At 39.5% G+C, this 17,657-nt stretch overlaps 1 protein-coding gene across 1 annotated transcript in view; it reads left to right on the forward strand.

Moving 5' to 3' along the window:
• Window positions 1–17,657, forward strand: part of SORCS2 (sortilin-related VPS10 domain containing receptor 2) — a 505,634-nt gene that overhangs the window by 265,654 nt on the left and 222,323 nt on the right. The window contains exon 3 of the mRNA XM_010003145.1: window positions 8,960–9,059. Coding sequence (XP_010001447.1) covers window positions 8,960–9,059 — 100 coding nt within the window. The remainder of the gene's footprint in view (window positions 1–8,959; window positions 9,060–17,657) is intronic.

Raw genomic sequence — 17,657 nt, forward strand, 5'->3', positions numbered from 1 at the left:
TCCACCCTCCCTGCCAGAGCAGGGCCACCACAGAATCTAGAGCAGGTCACACAGAAATGTATCCAGATATGTCTTGAAAGTCTTGGGAGAAGGAGACTCCACAACCTCTTTGTGCAGCCTGTTCCAGTGCTCTGTAACCCTTAAAGTTCTTCCTCATGTTGAGGTGGAACTTCCTATGCTCTAGCTTGCATCCACTACCCCTTGTCCTATCACAGGACATGACTGAAAAGAGATTGGATTATAATAATGAGTTGTCACAGTAAAAAGAGAACAAAAGTCAGTTCATATCTGGGGATTTAGTCTGATCCAGTCTGAACACAGACATTTACATGTAAACTCACTATATGAAGTTGAGAGGAGGGCAGATTGCAGTCTGCTATGCTCCCTGGGATCACCCACAAATGTGGGGCAATAGGCACTGCATTTAGTGACTCCTCCCAACTACCCACCCTCCTTTTGCTTTCTCCAGTGATAGCTGAAGTACTGATTTCTTTGAAAAGGCTGCCTTCGAGTGAAAGGCATTTGGAAGTAAGAACAGAAAATATATCTATCTTAGTCTCTCCCCAAGCACTGGCATGTTGGTTTTCATTTTACTGGTGTAAAATCAAGCTGGTTTCTGAGTAATATATAAAAGATACTTAATAAAATAACCCTGATGGGACTAGTGGCTAGCATTTGGGATCTGTACATTTATTTGTATAGTAGTGGTGGTGTGCTGAACTTTCAGTATGAATCTGAGGCTTGACCACATATAACAAAAGGCTTGCCAGAGCTTTCATAGGTTAAATTCCCCAAAGTGGTGGGTTTGAGTGGAGTCAACAAAAGCAGGAAAAAAAAGAGGAAAAAAACCCAACAAACCGACCTTTCATCACGAAAAACCACTTTCCCTTCCCTGCCCTGCCCTGCCCTCCTTTCCCTTTCCCTTTCCCTTTCCCTTTCCCTTTCCCTTTACATTTATTTGTATAGTAGTGGTGGTGTGCTGAACTTTCAGTATGAATCTGAGGCTTGACCACATATAACAAAAGGCTTGCCAGAGCTTTCATAGGTTAAATTCCCCAAAGTGGTGGGTTTGAGTGGAGTCAACAAAAGCAGGAAAAAAAAGAGGAAAAAAACCCAACAAACCGACCTTTCATCACGAAAAACCACTTTCCCTTCCCTGCCCTGCCCTGCCCTCCTTTCCCTTTCCCTTTCCCTTTCCCTTTCCCTTTCCCTTTCCCTTTCCCTTTCCTTTCCCTTTCCCTTCCAAGCTTGACTGCTTTGGGCATTTCAATAAGATTTTCCCCTGAGCCTTCTCTTCTCTGGGCTGAGCAGTCCCAGCTCTCTCAGGCTTGCTTGGTGTGGTAGATGCTCCAGGCTCTCATCATCTTTGTGGCTTTTTACTGGGCTTACTCCAGTATGTCCATGCCTCATACTGAGGGGCTACAGTACTGCAAATACACCTCACCAGTGCAGAATGGGCACAAATCACCTTTGGCCTGCTGGCAATGCTCTTGCTTATGCAGCCTCTGAGTCTGTTGGCCTGCTTTGCTGTAAGGGCATGTTGCTGGCTTACATTCAACTTGATGTCCACCAGACCCCCCCTGGGCTTTTTCTGCCAAGCTGCTTTCCAGCCTGTTGGTTCCAGTATGTACTGGTTATTCCTCTGCAGGTGCAGGATTTTACGTCTCCTTTTGTTGAGCTTCATGGGATTCCTGTTTGCCCATATGTTCACAAGATATATCACTGATATATCAATCACTTCTCACAGTTTTGTATCATCTACAGATTAGCTGTCATCATCCCATGGATCTCTTTCCTGTCATCTTGGAAGCTGCAGCCCTTCAGTTGCTCACCCAGATCTTCTGCCACCACAGGGCTCCTGCAAAGAAGGAGCCCATCTCCTGCAGACCCAGACTCAGTGAGAGATCCCACACCTCTGGCAGCCCCAGACCTGCAGAGCTGCATCCTATGCTAGCAGCTCCATCTGAGCTTGAATGGTAGATATCAGGGGATGTGGGAGAAGATGCTATAACCTTCATTCCTACAAAAAGCTCCCTTTTAAATGCTGGGTCACTTTTTCCACTTCCTAGTCTCTCTTAATGCCAGACAGAAATGTGATTGAAGTTTTTGGCTCCTTGGGTGCTTTGTGTTGCTTCAAACAAATATATGAACATGTCACCTTCGTATATGTAAGCCCCCTCTCCTGTAAAGCACAGTGTCAGCTGTTAAGACACTGTTAGTTTGACTTTGTTTTTACAAACTAGATCCAGTATGGCAAGTATTCAGAAGTCTTCTTCTGCCAAGGATCATCTCCTTGCTGTTTTATTTTCAGGACCTTCATTACTATGGTGTGGAAGCATCACAGATCAGTGTGAAAGTGTTAATGGCCATAAAACCACCTGCTTCCTGTACTTGTTGCTATGAAGTGTGATCTCAGTTTGGAAACTCCTGTGTAAATGCATGTTATTTCTCTTAGGAATTTGTTTCCCAGCAAACTGTGATGCAGAGCAAAATATGCTGCATTTGCCATGGCTGGCCCTCCTCATCTCTTCATAATTTATGGCAACACTTCTGAACACCTTCTGCTGCTAATGGTTCTTTCAAACTCCTACAGAAAAGGCTGGTCCTGCCTTCTAATGTGAAAAGCCATGATAGTTGCACTGTGTATCTCTTTTCTAGATCAATTTTAGATTGAAGTCTGGCCTGGGGTTTGGAAGAGCTGCTATAAAAGCAGAAACATCTGCTGCCAGCTTGCCAAGTTCAACAAGCAGACCAGAAGTACAGCTGATGGGCTTGGCCCTCCCCAGGTGTCACTGCAGTTACAGGAGAAGGGAAATTTGACTGCTGAGGGCTCTAAACAAAATAAATAAATAAATGCAGAAAGCAAGCTTCAGCAGTTGTAGGAGCCTATTGGGAGATTAGGTCATTAGCAAGTAAAAGAAAGAAACCCTGCTGAAGTGGTTGAGAGCATCTCAGTTTCTCCATTTGAAGCACACTTGGATGTGGGTCCTACCAACTTTAACCATAGCCTTTCCCCAGCAAACAGTCAACTCATGTGGCACAGACACACAGTGATTTTAAAGGCTGTTAAGAAAAAGTGATCTGCCTGAGTTTTCATGATTTTAGGCACATCATGACAACCTCCTCAGTGGGCAAGCATGGGTGAGGAGGCAGTTTTTTCGACACAGACAGTGAGTTTCTGTTGCAGGAGAGGAATTCAAAAATGATGCCTTGAAATTCCTTGTAAAGGTTTTGCTCCTAATGCAATTGTAGTAACTTTGAGTAATCACTCCTTTGACTCTGGGACATGGGAGCTAATATAATGGATGAATTTGTGCTGCATCTGAGTGCTGCCCAGCCTCCTTCTGTGCTGTGTATTAGCAGTTTAGGAGAGCCATGCTGGAAAACACACAATAGACAACTGTGGGGTAGTTGATGGGTCTCTAATAAACTCAGCATAAGGCTTGATACCTTCCAGAGTCTACTGATCTTTATTTACTTACTGTTTAGGATATTTTCATTCTTTATAAAAATGTCCAGTTACTCCCTTAGTTCTGCCAAGCATTTGGTTTCAGGTGCAAAGTACCACAGTCAAATCACTGACAAAACCTTGACTTCAGTTACCTTTTCATAAAATGCTGCAACCTGGCCATGTAAATCACTCATTCCTCCTCCCACCTCCCCCAGAGCAATCATAAAGCTGAGGCCAGGACTTCAGCAGCAAAAGCAAAAAAGTTCTACAAAAGGAGTCAGAGTTCCACATACAGAAGAGTAAGTAGCTGACTATTATAGTTGGCAGAGCCCATTGCTAGGGGAATAGATAATTGCATGTGATTGTACACATACAATTTATTAAATTATTATAAGTTCTTTTTTATTTTTGAAATGTTCTTGTTGCAGCCAGATCTATCCAGTGGTTACAACAGAACTTGCTGTTCTGGTCAGAAAGCACAAGGCCAAATTCTCTCTTCTTGTACATCCCAACATCCTTCTTGCCTTCCAAAGACCTGCCTGACTGAGGATAAAGTTGTTTCAGAAATATTTCAGCTGTGTATAGTGGTTTAAATAAAAGACTAGGCTGTGGGAAATACCTTGCGTTTTTCCATGGTGGAGAATTTTAATGTTCCTTGCAAGCCTCAAGAAAATATTCTTAAACCACCCCCTTTCCCCAAAGAACACAAGTTTGTGGGATGAGACATTTTCTGTTGAAACTACTTATTTCCAGTCATAGCCTTCATAAAAGAGGAATTGTACTGGAAGTCGTATAAGGATGCTTCCACTTCTGGTAATATAGTTAGTAAACATAATTTTGAAAAATTATATTTTAGCACCAAAAGACTTTCTTTCTTTCTTTTTTTTTTTTCCTTTTTTTTTACCCCTAAATTTTCAACAAACACATCTTTTTTCTCAAGGGTTGTTTGTTCAAATTTGTAGTGGGAAGTTAACACTATGTAGGCAGTGAAGTGTTCATTTCTTTTGTCAATAGCAATTAAATAGTTAATTGAAGCCACTGGGTTTTTTTTCCAACACAGTACTTTCAAAAATAATAAAATGAACTTTTGAAGGAAAACCTTTTTATTAAAAAATATACACTTAATGATAAAATCCTTCCTGTAGTCTAATCCAGCTAGCTTTTTTATGTTTTAAAACCCCCTAAATTAATATTAGAACATTTTTTAGCACTGTGTAAGTTATCAGTTCTGCTATTTTATTTATGTTTCTAATATACAAGAGCTATCTCAGTAGCAAACTCCTCCAACACCCCATAATAATACTCCACTCCTTGCTGTGAGCTACTAATGCAATGCTGGATTTGAGGTTCCTGAAACTAAATCTACACAGAACTGTTTCTTAAGGTAAATGCTTTCACACTAATGGTTAGCTACATAGTAAGTTGATTTCATTGAAGAAAGTCAGGAAAGAAATTGATCTATCCCTATGTCCTACAATTTCAGTCTCATATTCTACTCCCTTATTTAGGTCACTACAGCTGTTTGTGGGACTCAGTTAAAAATGGGATTACTGAAATGACCCAGGTTAATAGCACGTCTTCAAAACCATGCATTTGAATGTGGATCATTTCAGTGTTTCTTTTTGTTTTGTTTGTGGTTTGTTTGTGTTTTTTTGTTTGTTTGAGGTTTTGTTTGTTTGGTTGGTTGGTTGTTTTTTAACAGGAGCAAATGGCTCGGGTAGATTGGTGGTTGGGTATTTTTAAGGTGTCCCCAGCCCTGGCAGTGCCCTGCGACTGCACCTCAAGAGCTGTGTGCTCCACAGCCCTGCCTGTGTTGCAGAGCTAAGAAGAAAGAAACAACAGAGGTTTTACTTTTTATGAAACTAAGACATAACCCTGTCTTTCTGGCAGTGTCTTGTCTGCTTTGTCACTGTGACACTGCTTGTTTCACGGTTGAATGGATTCATCACAAATATCTGTGTACTGCAAGCGTGGCTGCAGGCTGTACCTTCCAAGATGTGCCAGCAGCAAGTGCTGTGTGTTGGTGATGGAATTAATGCAACAAGGCAGGAGTTTCATAATTGGTGTCCTACCTAAACTAACAGCTTCTGGGAGAAAAGATGATGGATGCAGCTAATAGAAGCTAATGCAATGTTTTGCAGTCCTGTAAAATAGAAAGTCTAGTTATTGGAGCTGTGCAGCAAAGTAATGAGGAGCTTGAAAATGTAACTTATAAGCAGCACAATTATAGGCTAATGAGCAGGATGTTTATGGTATACTGAAGGACTAAAGAAGGGGTGCAAAAGATAACTGTGGTGCTGTACAGTGAGACTGTGCAGAGTAGGAGTGTTCAAATACAGTGCTGAAAGATATGTAGCATATACTAAAGACAGTTCTACTAACTGTTGGATTTTTAATGTGTGTGTACTATACAGACCATTAACCAAAAACAATACATGAGAAAAGCATGACGGAAGGTACCAGTAAGGGAAAACATGATACAGGACATAGGTGTGTAATATATTTCATTAATTTCTGTGCCAAGTAACACCCATCTGTACATAGAGCTCAGTTTGTCACCTTCTATGTTCCCTCGTAAGAAAACATACATGGTTCCTGTACCATGCAAAGCTTTGTGCCCACAGAGCTCTGCAGTGATAATTCCTGGAAGATAGGGGCTTTGAAACACCTTCTGCAAAGGTAATAGTAACATCAGGATAGATAGTTGTAGCCTGGCATGACACTATGGGGCACAGCCAGCCCAGGAACCAGTTGCATTGTCAGACTCTCAGGGGAGAAGTCAACATGTAGTATCAAGCATTTGTCTTCTGTGATTTTTAAGTACATTGCAAAATAAGGCTTGTCCTATTCCTTACTGTGAGGTTAGTACCATAGTTCCTGAGAAAGGATTTGGGTTAAGTTTATCTTCAACAAGGAGAGATAGTGAAAATCTCCTGAATACATGCATTAAGTGTTCCAGCCATTCTCTTCACAGTGTATCTCTTTAATTATTAAAAATAAAAGAAAGCAGGGAAGGATGCATTTGCAGCTGACATTTGAGTATTAAATTTGACTTGGGAATGCAATTTTCATATATCTAAAAAAATTCATTAACATCTTACTATACATTTAGATGTTTCATACATATATTAATTTATACTTGTAAATATAATCTGGAAAAACAACTAACAATGAGTAATACTGAATTGTAGATGTGAGTCATCAGTGGAGAGCTCTAAAATAACATTGAGAAATAGACAGGAAACATTTATAGTTAATTTCTCTTTTGTTATCTGTATAATTTCTTCTTCTTTCTCAGTATTTCTCTTGGAAGATGTCCAGACTCGGTATTTAGGTACAGTTCCAAATTACATTTGGCATAGATTAATTTCAGATCAAATATTAAAAAGTTACATTTTTAAGATGTGACCTGAATTTCCATAGATTTTAGGGACTTTGGAAGTAGCGCAATTCCAGGGAATTCTGTTCTAGCTGTGTGCTAAAAAGTGATAGTGTTTTTTTAAATATATGCAGAGTTGGAAACTTGAAATCTGTATGTCAAGTAAAAAAGTTGTGGTGACCTGTTTTCTCTGGATTATATCAGATTTGGAAAGCCAATTATTTTGAGCAGTGCTTCCCTTGAATAATGCCCTTGAACTAAGTCCTCTGGTATGTAAATGTCTCAAAGAGTAGCTGAAATTCCTGAGCTCCCTGAAGGCTGGGTTATAGTAGAAAAAAATAAATAAATGGGAATCAGAATAAGTTTCTCTATAGATGCACAGATTTTCTGCCAATCTAGGTCTCCCTGCTTAGGTGTAGATGTGCACTAGCCTATTGTCTCAGGTTGGAATTGGACTTTATTTTCCCTTTGAGTTAGCCAATTTCTACCAGAAAACAAAAGATTTTTGACCGTAGAGTTTTTCTACCTTTTTCTGAAAATACCATAGTTACCTTAATGTACTCTTTTTGTTACAATTTTACTCTTTTCTTGTAGTACTTTTTATAAATCATGAGAATTAGAATAGGAAGTTTTAGACTGGAACTTTTTATGTTTGAAATGGCATATCCTCTTCAGTTTCTTGTGTGTACCCTTTTCATACCTTGACACAGTACCCTCCACTGTCCCTCCTGCAGTGTCACTTTCCAGTGGTCCCATTGTATTAATCCTGAAACTGCCACTTCAAAGTAAATTGGAACATCTTTAAGGTTCAGAGAATTATTTCAGGATATTATTACTGGACACGCCACTGTCCTGATATTCTTTCCTTAAAGGGAATAGACTAGGTTCTTTTTCCATCATACATACTTGTTCTGCATGATTTCAGTACACCTGGCTGCAGTCTGTAGTTTAGTCTTTGCTTTAATTTTTTTTCTGTCAAACACATCCTGCAAATTAGGTTTAGCACTGTCCATCCTATTCCCCTTAGAATTTTAATTAGCTTAAGGCTGAATATCCAGTGCAGTGCAAGTTTATGTATCTGATTTCTACATAATTATTTGTCAAAACTGAATTGCTATGATTGTTAACTTTTGTAATGTGTTGCTGTATATATGCAGGTGAAGTAACACTGTGAGGGTAAATATCAAATCCATTCAGACCAAATCCATTCAGATGTCACTATAAAATAGATAAACTCCCAACTTTTGGCTGTGAGTGTAGTCTGTGTGTCATAGGCTTATGTCCAGGCATTTTTTAACTCAGAGAGAGGGAAGGAAAGCAAGGGAATCTGAATCCTTCTGTACTTTGTGTTGCTTAGGACCTGATCCAGGCATATAATTCTGTGCCCAGTACGCTCAGTGGTGCCAAAGACACAAAGCTGCTCCACCACTACAGCTGAAATTTCTTGTATTGCGTGGAAAGCTGGATGTGTGAAAGCAAAGTAGCTGTGTTTGATTTTGTACTCGTGTGACTTTGAAGACACCTCAGGCTGTGGGCCACCTGTCAAGGTGGACATTTTATGGTCAAAACCAAACTAGACTTTGTTTTTATTCATTTGAAATTTACTAATCCTCTGAAAAACAGCTGGAGGAGTCAATGGATCCCTGTATCAAGTACAAATTCTGGTAGGGGGTCCATTGCGAGTCTTCCAGATCTCAGATCGAATTTTTCTGTCATAAAACACCAGGCTCGGAAGTCAGCCCTCCTTTTTCTGCATAGCTGAGGAGGTGCTGCTAGTACTTGCTGATGAGCCTTTGCTCTGCTTAGCTCTTTTTTCCCACCTTGTGGGTGGTGATGGAAAGGTATTTGTGTTGGGCTTCTGCCACTGCACAGTGCCATGTCAGGATGAAAACTAGTATTGCACAGAACTGCAAACTACAGACAGAACAAGCCCTGTATTTTCAAACCTAGAATAATATTCTTAATAGTGGAAAATTTCTTTTAGTAGCTAATGAGCACTGAAAAGAACAAAAGGATGGCAGATAAGCATTGAAAATAGATAGTTAATGCTACAAAGTTGTTGTTCTTTGCACAGTTTCAATGCTGAAGGCTTTGGAAGAGAACACTTACAGATATTTGATTTCTTTCAGGTCCTCAGATTTTGGGACGTTATACACAAAGTTGAATCTGCAGCCTGGGATTGCCACTGTTATTGACAATTTCTACATTTGTCCCACCAACAAAAAGAAGGTATGTGGCAAAAAAAAAAAAAAAAAAAAAAAAAGACTTTTTTAGTACAACTGAGTCTCTGCAACTATGTGAAGTTTGTTCTACAGGTTTTCAAAATGCAGGGAAGTAGTTTTCACAGTTGCAGGTCAACTTAGGTGCATTTGTGATTTATGGAAGTGGAATATGTATTCTTCCTAAATAAAGTAGAAAGGGAAAAAAATGCATTGATGGACTCTGAAAAATTCTGAGACCATTGGCTCCTGGTAGTTGAGCTTCCATAGAGTTTTCCATGGTAAGGGAAAAAGAACTCCTGTAGGTTTTCACGCATCCACATAAATTCTGGGAGTAACATTCATCCTCTTCATCCTTTATGCACCATTTAAAAGTGCTTTGCACATTCCGTAGTATAAAGCATAGGGACTGTGGACTGGACATACTGTAATTCAGAATGATTTTTATCCTGTGGAAAGCTTTATTAAAAAAATTTTAAAAATCCCTCTTCTCAGAATTCCTTCTTAAAAAAATGTTCCTGTATCATTACCAAACCAAAAAGCTTTTCATGGAGCCCAGGAAGATTAAGTGGACTTTATAAGTAAGGATGAAATCACCCCATTGAGTGTATTTACAATGGATGTTATATTAGAAGCAACAGGAAGAGTGATTATAAGAAAAAAAACCCCACAACTTTAGCAACTCTTCTATGTCTGTAAAATGCCCATGATTTAAACAGCAAGAATTGTGAAATTCATTGTGAATAACACAGGCACAGTAGGTCTTTCATGAAATAAGAATTTCCTCTTCATAAGGGCCTTTTAACTTTAGTTTAATGCAGAAGCATTGATTTCATGCAGAGGCCACTGATTGGAAGGACAGTGTTAGTTGTGTTTATCTGTCTGTTCTTGCTTAATCAAAAATCACTGGAACTCGGCAAGGCTGCTAGATGATTAGGTACATATTTTATTTCTCTTGCAATTGTCACTGGAGCTTTTGTGCCTGAGCTTGGTAATATATTTTTAATCTCCTGCAAATTCAGAAATGATTTTTTTGTTTCTTGAAGTGGAACTACCACCAAGCATAACGTTTCAGCAGATTGCATGTCTCAAAGATAAGATCTACTTGTGATTTCAAGTCCAAAATAATAATAATAAAATCTTAACCCATCTCAGTTTCTGAAATAAAGACCAAAAGTGTGAGTTGGATGAGAGCTCTGTGAAGGATTTTTCCCAGCTCACTCAGCTACAACATAAAAGCCTGGACAAACGTGGAGTGGAAGGTGTCACTGACAATGTGGTCATGCCAATTGTCTGGCAAAATAAACAGTGGTAAAATTCAGATCACTACTGGATTTCAAGCCTGAAGGACACACCAACATTCACAAAAACCTTAGAAAATTCTATATTCTGCTCAAGACTAGTTGAAGTTCTTAGGGTTTCAGAATGTGCTTAGTAAACTAATATAACATTGGAATCAATTTGTTAGAGAAAGCCCATTTGGGTCATCATTATATACAATATAATTATCTTGAATTTGGCTTCTACAAAGATGTTCAGTAGTACACAAACAACAAAAACAGCAGAGCAGAAAGGATTTATAGGGTCTGTCAGTGATGCCAGAGAGAGAAATATTTATATATGCCGATATACAAACACACACTCACATGATACAAAAAAGGTGAAAGCATTGGAGTTAAATTCTCTAGCATCAGGTCTTGGAGGAGTTGCAGTCCCAAGTGGCAGGCAAGGAGAAAGCCTGCATGTCATAATAACTCTCAAATAGTAATGGCAACTTTCCTGGTGTTGGACATTTGATTATGACAATAACTGAGACTCCCATCTGATTTCACAGACGTTATTTAGAAAGCTGGAAGAAAATGTCTTCCTATCCATCCATTTCAGCCCAATTGCAGTAAGGTGGGATAGAATGTTTAGAGCAGAGAATCCCTTTTCTGAGCTGAGCAAAAGTCTTAGTGCTGCACTTGTCCCTGATGCTACTAGACATCACATTACTGCAGGGGTTTTCATCAACCAGTTCACATATTTTGAAATGTGCAGAAAATGGAAACTGTGCTGGAGTGCTTACTGTGTATAGTGGAACTTAAACTGGAATTTAAAGCATGCATTTTAAAAGTCTAAGTAGTCCAGTGCTACCACTTAGCATTCAGAGACTGGTAATATGCATGAAAGCAGAGATAAAAGACATTGATAGGGATTTTTAAAAATCATTTTCATATTAAGTATTATGCTGTGCTTTCATTCTATTTAACTATTGTAGACCTCACTTGTGGAAGAACTGATACTGCAAATGTAATGCTTATTGCTTCGACCACAGTATCACCAGAGCATTCACCTCACATGGTTCCTCCTCTGTGGAATTTAGGTGTCTAGGGAAGCCCTCTCTCTCTGCAGTGGATACAGTTCATCCCATTAAAATCATAGCTCTTCGTACTTGTGAGAATAAAACTTAATGTTCTTGTTGAGTTTCCTATAAATGACTCTGATTCTCGTGCGTCAGAACAGTCTCACTGCAGCTACCTACAAAGGTATACAAAGAGATGGAAGACTGCTTTTGTTTTCAAATGCAATTAGATAAAATATTTGCTAGAGGGCTTCAGTCTAGTTCTTGAACTGACATTGTTTAGTTAGTTTATCTCTGCCAGTATACCAGCTCCTGGACACTTACTGATACCTTAAACAAGAGGCAACATTCCATTATCCCTTTTATTCCCTTTTATGCTCATGTTGATTGGCATTTACCTGAGCAGCCTCCAGACCTTTTGCAAGTAAATAGATAAATTCAAGGAACTAGGGGCCTTGCAATTGAAAATTGGCTGAGAACAGCTAGATCAAAGTACACCTCAGAACCATCCCCCACCACAAACCTCTCCCCCTACCCACCCCCCTCCCAAGACCACTGAAGACTCCCACCTGGGAGGCTTAAAGTGCATAGATAAGGTGAATACAAATATTACAATGAGTTCCAGGAAGTCTGATGCATATGTGTCTAGTAGGTTAGTGTAAGTCTTGCCTGTTGTCATCTATGGCATGCATGACTTTGAGAGCTATCTCTAGCACCTCCAGCACTACAATAAAGAATGCCTGCCTTCTAAAACTTAAAGAGAAGTGTTAGAGGGTTCCAAATGTTAGAGGGTTCTTTCAGTGACTGAATTTTATGGTAACTCCTCCACTCTGTGAGTTGAAATTACACCATTCAGACCAATGGTCTTATAAGTGAGCTTTATAGAGCAAGTGTGAGAGTGTACTGGAAATTTTCAGTCCCTATGGATTGCTGTAGTTTGTGTTTTCTTAAGATGGATTGAAAGGAGGAAAAAAAAAAAGTTTATATGTTTTATCTTCCCTACCTCATTGTTTAAGAAGTTAAAATTCCACAGAATTATAATACAGTTCATGAAGAAGAGCAGAGGGTGAAACAGCATCTTTTTCACATGGTGCTCCATGGAAAAGAGATTGTATTAAAAAAAAAAAAAAGAACAAAATTAGAAGGTAAACTACAGAAATGCTGGAGACTTTGAACTAACTGGTGGAAGGGATTTATAATCCCTACTAAATCCATGAAGATAAGCGGCACATTCCTTTTCTCTCTTACCCTGCTATGAACAAGCTGCAGTGAGTTCTGTTCACATGTCTAAGAGATGAATCTGGAAGGAGTTGCACCAAGGTCACTTCTGCAGTCTTCTGATGATTGAGGTGGGTTCACTCAGGCAAGGTCTTTTTCTGACTGAATGCAGCAGAACTCGGATGCAGAAATTACGTTGCTGTGGTTACCACGGGACTTAGTGGCCTACATGGCACTAGGAATGCTGACATCAAATGGGAGACACCTTTCTCAAAGGGGGAAGAGGGTCTTTGCCCAAGAGATTGCAGGGCTGATTGACAGGGCTTTAAACTGGATGTGAAGATGGAGAGCAGTAATCATATCAAGATTGTTTGTGGCAAGGAACCAACACCAGGGTTGGAAGGATGGGGTGATAGCAGGGGCCTTCAGCCTGTTGTTCTGAAGCATGCTGTGGACACTGGCAAAGTCTTACAGAGATGAGACTCCTGAGGTGATAGGAGACAGCAGGGTACCATCCATGAAATGCCTTGGGGGAATAAAGGAGTGATCTAAGAAGATGACATGGCCAGCAGCCCAGCTGAATTGCCTCTAAACCAATGCACACAGCATGGGCAACAAACAGGACTTGGAAGCTGCTGTGCTACAGGAAAGCTACAACATAGTGGCAATTACAGAAACTTGGGTGGAATGAATCCTATGACTGGAGTATGGCTATCGATAGCTGCACACTGTTCCGAAGGGACAAGAGAGAAAGAAGGGGTGGAGCTGTTGCCCTCTATGTAGAGAAGTGGATAGTTTGTCCCTAAAGAATAGCCATGAGCAGGTCGAAAGCATATGGGTAGGAATTAGGGATTGGGCAACAAAGGGAAACTTGTACTTGGAGTCTACTACAGGCTGCCCAATCAAGTGGACCCTATGGATGAAGCCTTCTTACTCCAGCTCAAGGACACATCGTGATCACAGGCTCTCATCCTGCTGGGGGATTTCAGTCACCCTGACTTCTGTTGAAAAAGTGGCATGGCAAGATGTAGGCAATCCAGGAGACTCCTGGAGTGCCTTGAACATAACTTCTTAAAAGATGAAATTGACAGTCCTACTCGAGGGGATGTGTTATTGGACCTTATAGTCACAAATGCAAGTGAACTCATCAGGGATGTCAAAATTGAAGGCAGCCTGGGCTGCAGTGATCATGCACACGTGTAGCTCATTGTCCTAATGGGTACGAGGCAGATGAGAAGCATAGTCAGGACTCTCAATTGTAGGAAAGCAAAGGTACTGCTCTTCAAGGAGTTATTGAAACCTGGGAAATGGCCCTCAGGGACAAAGGAGCAGAGTAGTGCTGGCAGATCTTTAAGGATGCTTTCCATAAAGTGCAAGAGATCTCAATCCCCAGGTGTAGGAAACTGGGCAAGGAACACAAGAGACCAGCATGGCTGAGTTGAGACCTGCTGGTCAAACTGAAAGGCAAGATGCAACTGCACAGGCAGTGGAAGCAGGGTCAGGTATCCTGGGAAGAGTACAGGGATGTTGCCTGGTTGTGTAGGGACAAGGTCAGGAAGTCCAAGGCACAGCTGGAGCTGAACTTGGCAAGGGATGTAAAGAAAAACAAGAAGGGCTTCTACAGGAACATATACCAGAAAAGGAAGGTTACAGAAAGCATTGCCCCTCTGATGAGTAACATAGGTGAACTAGTAACAACAGATGAGGAGAAGGCTGAGATTGTCAACAACTTTTCTGCCCCACTCTTCACTGACAACCCCTCTCCTCACGGCTCTTAAGGCTCTTAAGGCTCTTAAGTCGATGGCCCACAAGAAGGAGAACTGTCTTTATTGTGATTCAGAGCTGAATTGCAGTTAGCCAGCAGCACAAGCAGAAGACATTTGCACCTACTTACAAATCATGTAATCAACCTTAATATTGTGAAACAATAGAGTAATAGATGAGATAAGACTGTAATTACTTTCAGGCATTGTGAGGATGCATTAGTTTTGCTTTTTTTACTACTTTCAGCACAGGATAAACCTGCAACCAAAGACACTGAAAACTTACTCTGACATCATTTTGGAAAGCTGTAGGGTAATAAAGGTGAGTTCTCCCAAGTAAACTTTCTGATGCTAACTTCTCAATTTCAGGCACTTTCTCATTGATCTAGGACATAAAATAACCTCACTTTAGGCAGGTCTTGAAGTGCTGGGCATAGGTAAAGGATGTTCCTGCACTTTAAACAACAGAATTTATGTAATTATCTCCTTTTCAGTAATTACTCTAATTAGTTGATAGCATCAAAGAGTGCAGGCGTCCCATAATGTACAGTGTGGGGAAAAGAACTTGATCTATATGCTCTGTTTTCCAAAGCAGTGTTGTAATTGTGATTTAGAAGTGATGCCCATGATTAATGGAATATGGGATTATGCTTTCCACAGTGTCAATCTGGAGTTGGCTGAACAAAGTAAATTCTTTCTACAGAAGACAAAAGCAAAATTCAGCTTCACTAAGCTAAATTGTCAACAAAATATTTAATGCTTTTATAGAGCATGTATGTTCTTGGATGTAGCAATTACATATTTGCTTTTATTCTGTTTGTATGATGTTGCTGAGGAGGAGTTGAATGAACACACTAATTTTTTTCTCATATTCAGTGCATGTTTTGATTTTCATTGGTGCTAATGCAACTAATGCATCAATCCTTCTGTTTATGTGCATCTGGAAAAGAGGCAGCTGATCAGTGTATTTCCAGGCTTTTTTTATTAAGAGAAAGTAAATGTTGATTGTACATACACTGACTTACTAGTTAAGTGGGTTGAACACTTAGATTTCCCAGCTGTCACAATAACCAGTAGCTGCATGTTTTTCCAAACTAAAAGGCAAAATGACAAATGTACATTCTTGCTTGGCAAACCATGCAGAACACTTAGGATAGTAATAAGGAGATAGACATCTCCTGTGCAATATTTCAACATCTGATACTTTAAAATAGTATAAATTACACATGATCATGAAAAGGTATTTGCCACAGCTACAGAAGCATTTACCAAGGTGCAACTGAGTTAAATTATATTTGTAAGTACTCCCAGGTAAATGCAGTCCTACAGCATTTTGACATTTGTCTTTCAGAGCAAAATAATTTGTAGTGGAAGTTGTCAAAACACAGTATGACCATATTTGCTTGCAAGGAGCAATTCTACTCAAGTACTTAGAGAACATTCCAGAGCACCTAAAAACATACAAAGCAGAATTATCTTACACTTTTATTAGTAGAAGTTGTCAACTATGAAATATTCCTTTCAATAGCCTGAGTAGTTACTTCAGGAAGGTTTCACAGTGATATTGCAGAATATGATTCTATACATTGTGGTGCATCCTCTCCCTAACATGATGTGTTTTTCCTTATAAGCAGTTTCACCAATCAGTTTTATTGTAGTGATGCACCAGCAAAACGCTCTTGTACCCTGACTGCATCATTTTGCTTAAGACTTCTGTCCAGCACTGTTCAGTTAATGTCAGATTTTCTGGATGCTTCCAGAAGTATACTCAGTAATTAATTTTTTTTTCCACTCATAGTTTGCCAATAAGTGGATTGCTGTGAGAGGCAGTCCTGTACAGAAATCCCAGATTTTATTCACACACAGTTGATGAGCATTTGCCTAGTTGATGGTCAATCTAGGAAGCTATTAAATGCAAGTGGAACTTTAACAGGTTAAAACAGTGAGAGCTTTCCTTGAGCTGTCAGCTAGGAGTTAGAGGTTCCTGCAGCACCACTGAAATCAAGCCATACATGGAGATCAATTGCTAGGAAGCTGACTATTAGCAAAGTATTGGAACTATTAACTTCCTAAATAGAGGCTAGGAAGTACAGCTTCTCCTGTCTGCTTTGTGCTATGTTTGGGAAACCAGGCCTTTTTCACAATTTGTGTGTAAACAGGGCTACTTCAAAAATGTATTTCACATGATTTTCATATTCTGACTCATAACACCTTCAAAAACTCTAAGGTAGTAGCAGTGTTTCTGTTATATTTAAGTATACCTACTGTCTTAAACAGTAGACTAGGAATGCTATTTCTCTCTAGTGTGAGAAAGAAGGATTTGGTTTGGTCTATAAAAATTTTGCAGATGCTTTCTGTGCATTTCATCATCCTGGTCTTCTACATATGGAGCTAGAAAGGACTCTCTAGCTCTTGTTGATTACATGCATTGTTGTCTTAGAATACTGTTCTGCCTGTCAACCAACACACTACATCATGCAGTCTGAAGTTGCCTCTAAACGTTTTATGTTTCAGTTCTGCTTCCTTTGACCTATAAATGTTTTATAGTCTATCACCCCGAGTAGGCTGTGGTCAAAGGTTGCACCTCATTTAAAAAAAGAAAAAAAGCAACTCACAAAAAACCCCAAACCAACAAACCTGTCTAACAATACAAGTGAGTAGTAGACTGCCATGACTAGTGTGTAGGTTTACCTTCGTATGTAGGATAATTACTCATCAAAGTAGAGAGTATGTGGGCTAAATGGGTGCACACCTAAACAGACATTCTGTGTTATTATTCTATCCTATAATTTATTTCATGCATGGTGTAGAAATCTCAATTGAAGTTTTTAAGCTTGACCTTCCACCCTGATTTTGTAGCCTAACATGAAACTTTCACATTCTTTTGTGCTCAGGCATACAATTATTCTAGGGAAAAATAGTCCTGTCTTTACTGCATGCTTATTATAGATTCTTTTGTTCTCTTTTTATGATTTTCCTGTATAAAACTCATTAATCATAAAAGCAGACCAACAACTACCAAAAAGCTGTAATATTGAATTAAGTTTACTGTATTGAAGCCAAAAATAAAAAGACTAGTTGGTAGGAGTACAACATAAAAAAGATTTATGTGAAAATGGAAAAGACCTGTGAGCAAGTGTTAAGAGGCCATTGTGCATATGATTCTGCACTTGAGAAACATCCATTTCCCTTCTGGTAATTCTGGGAAGAGAAGGAATCCAAGCATCATATTTTCAACAAGGTTTTATTTCTTATTATGATAAGAAGGGGTCATTGCTTGGTG

The sequence above is a fragment of the Chaetura pelagica genome, unplaced genomic scaffold (assembly GCF_000747805.2).
Source record: "Chaetura pelagica isolate M959 unplaced genomic scaffold, ChaPel_1.0 scaffold147, whole genome shotgun sequence".
Taxonomy (NCBI): domain Eukaryota; kingdom Metazoa; phylum Chordata; class Aves; order Apodiformes; family Apodidae; genus Chaetura; species Chaetura pelagica.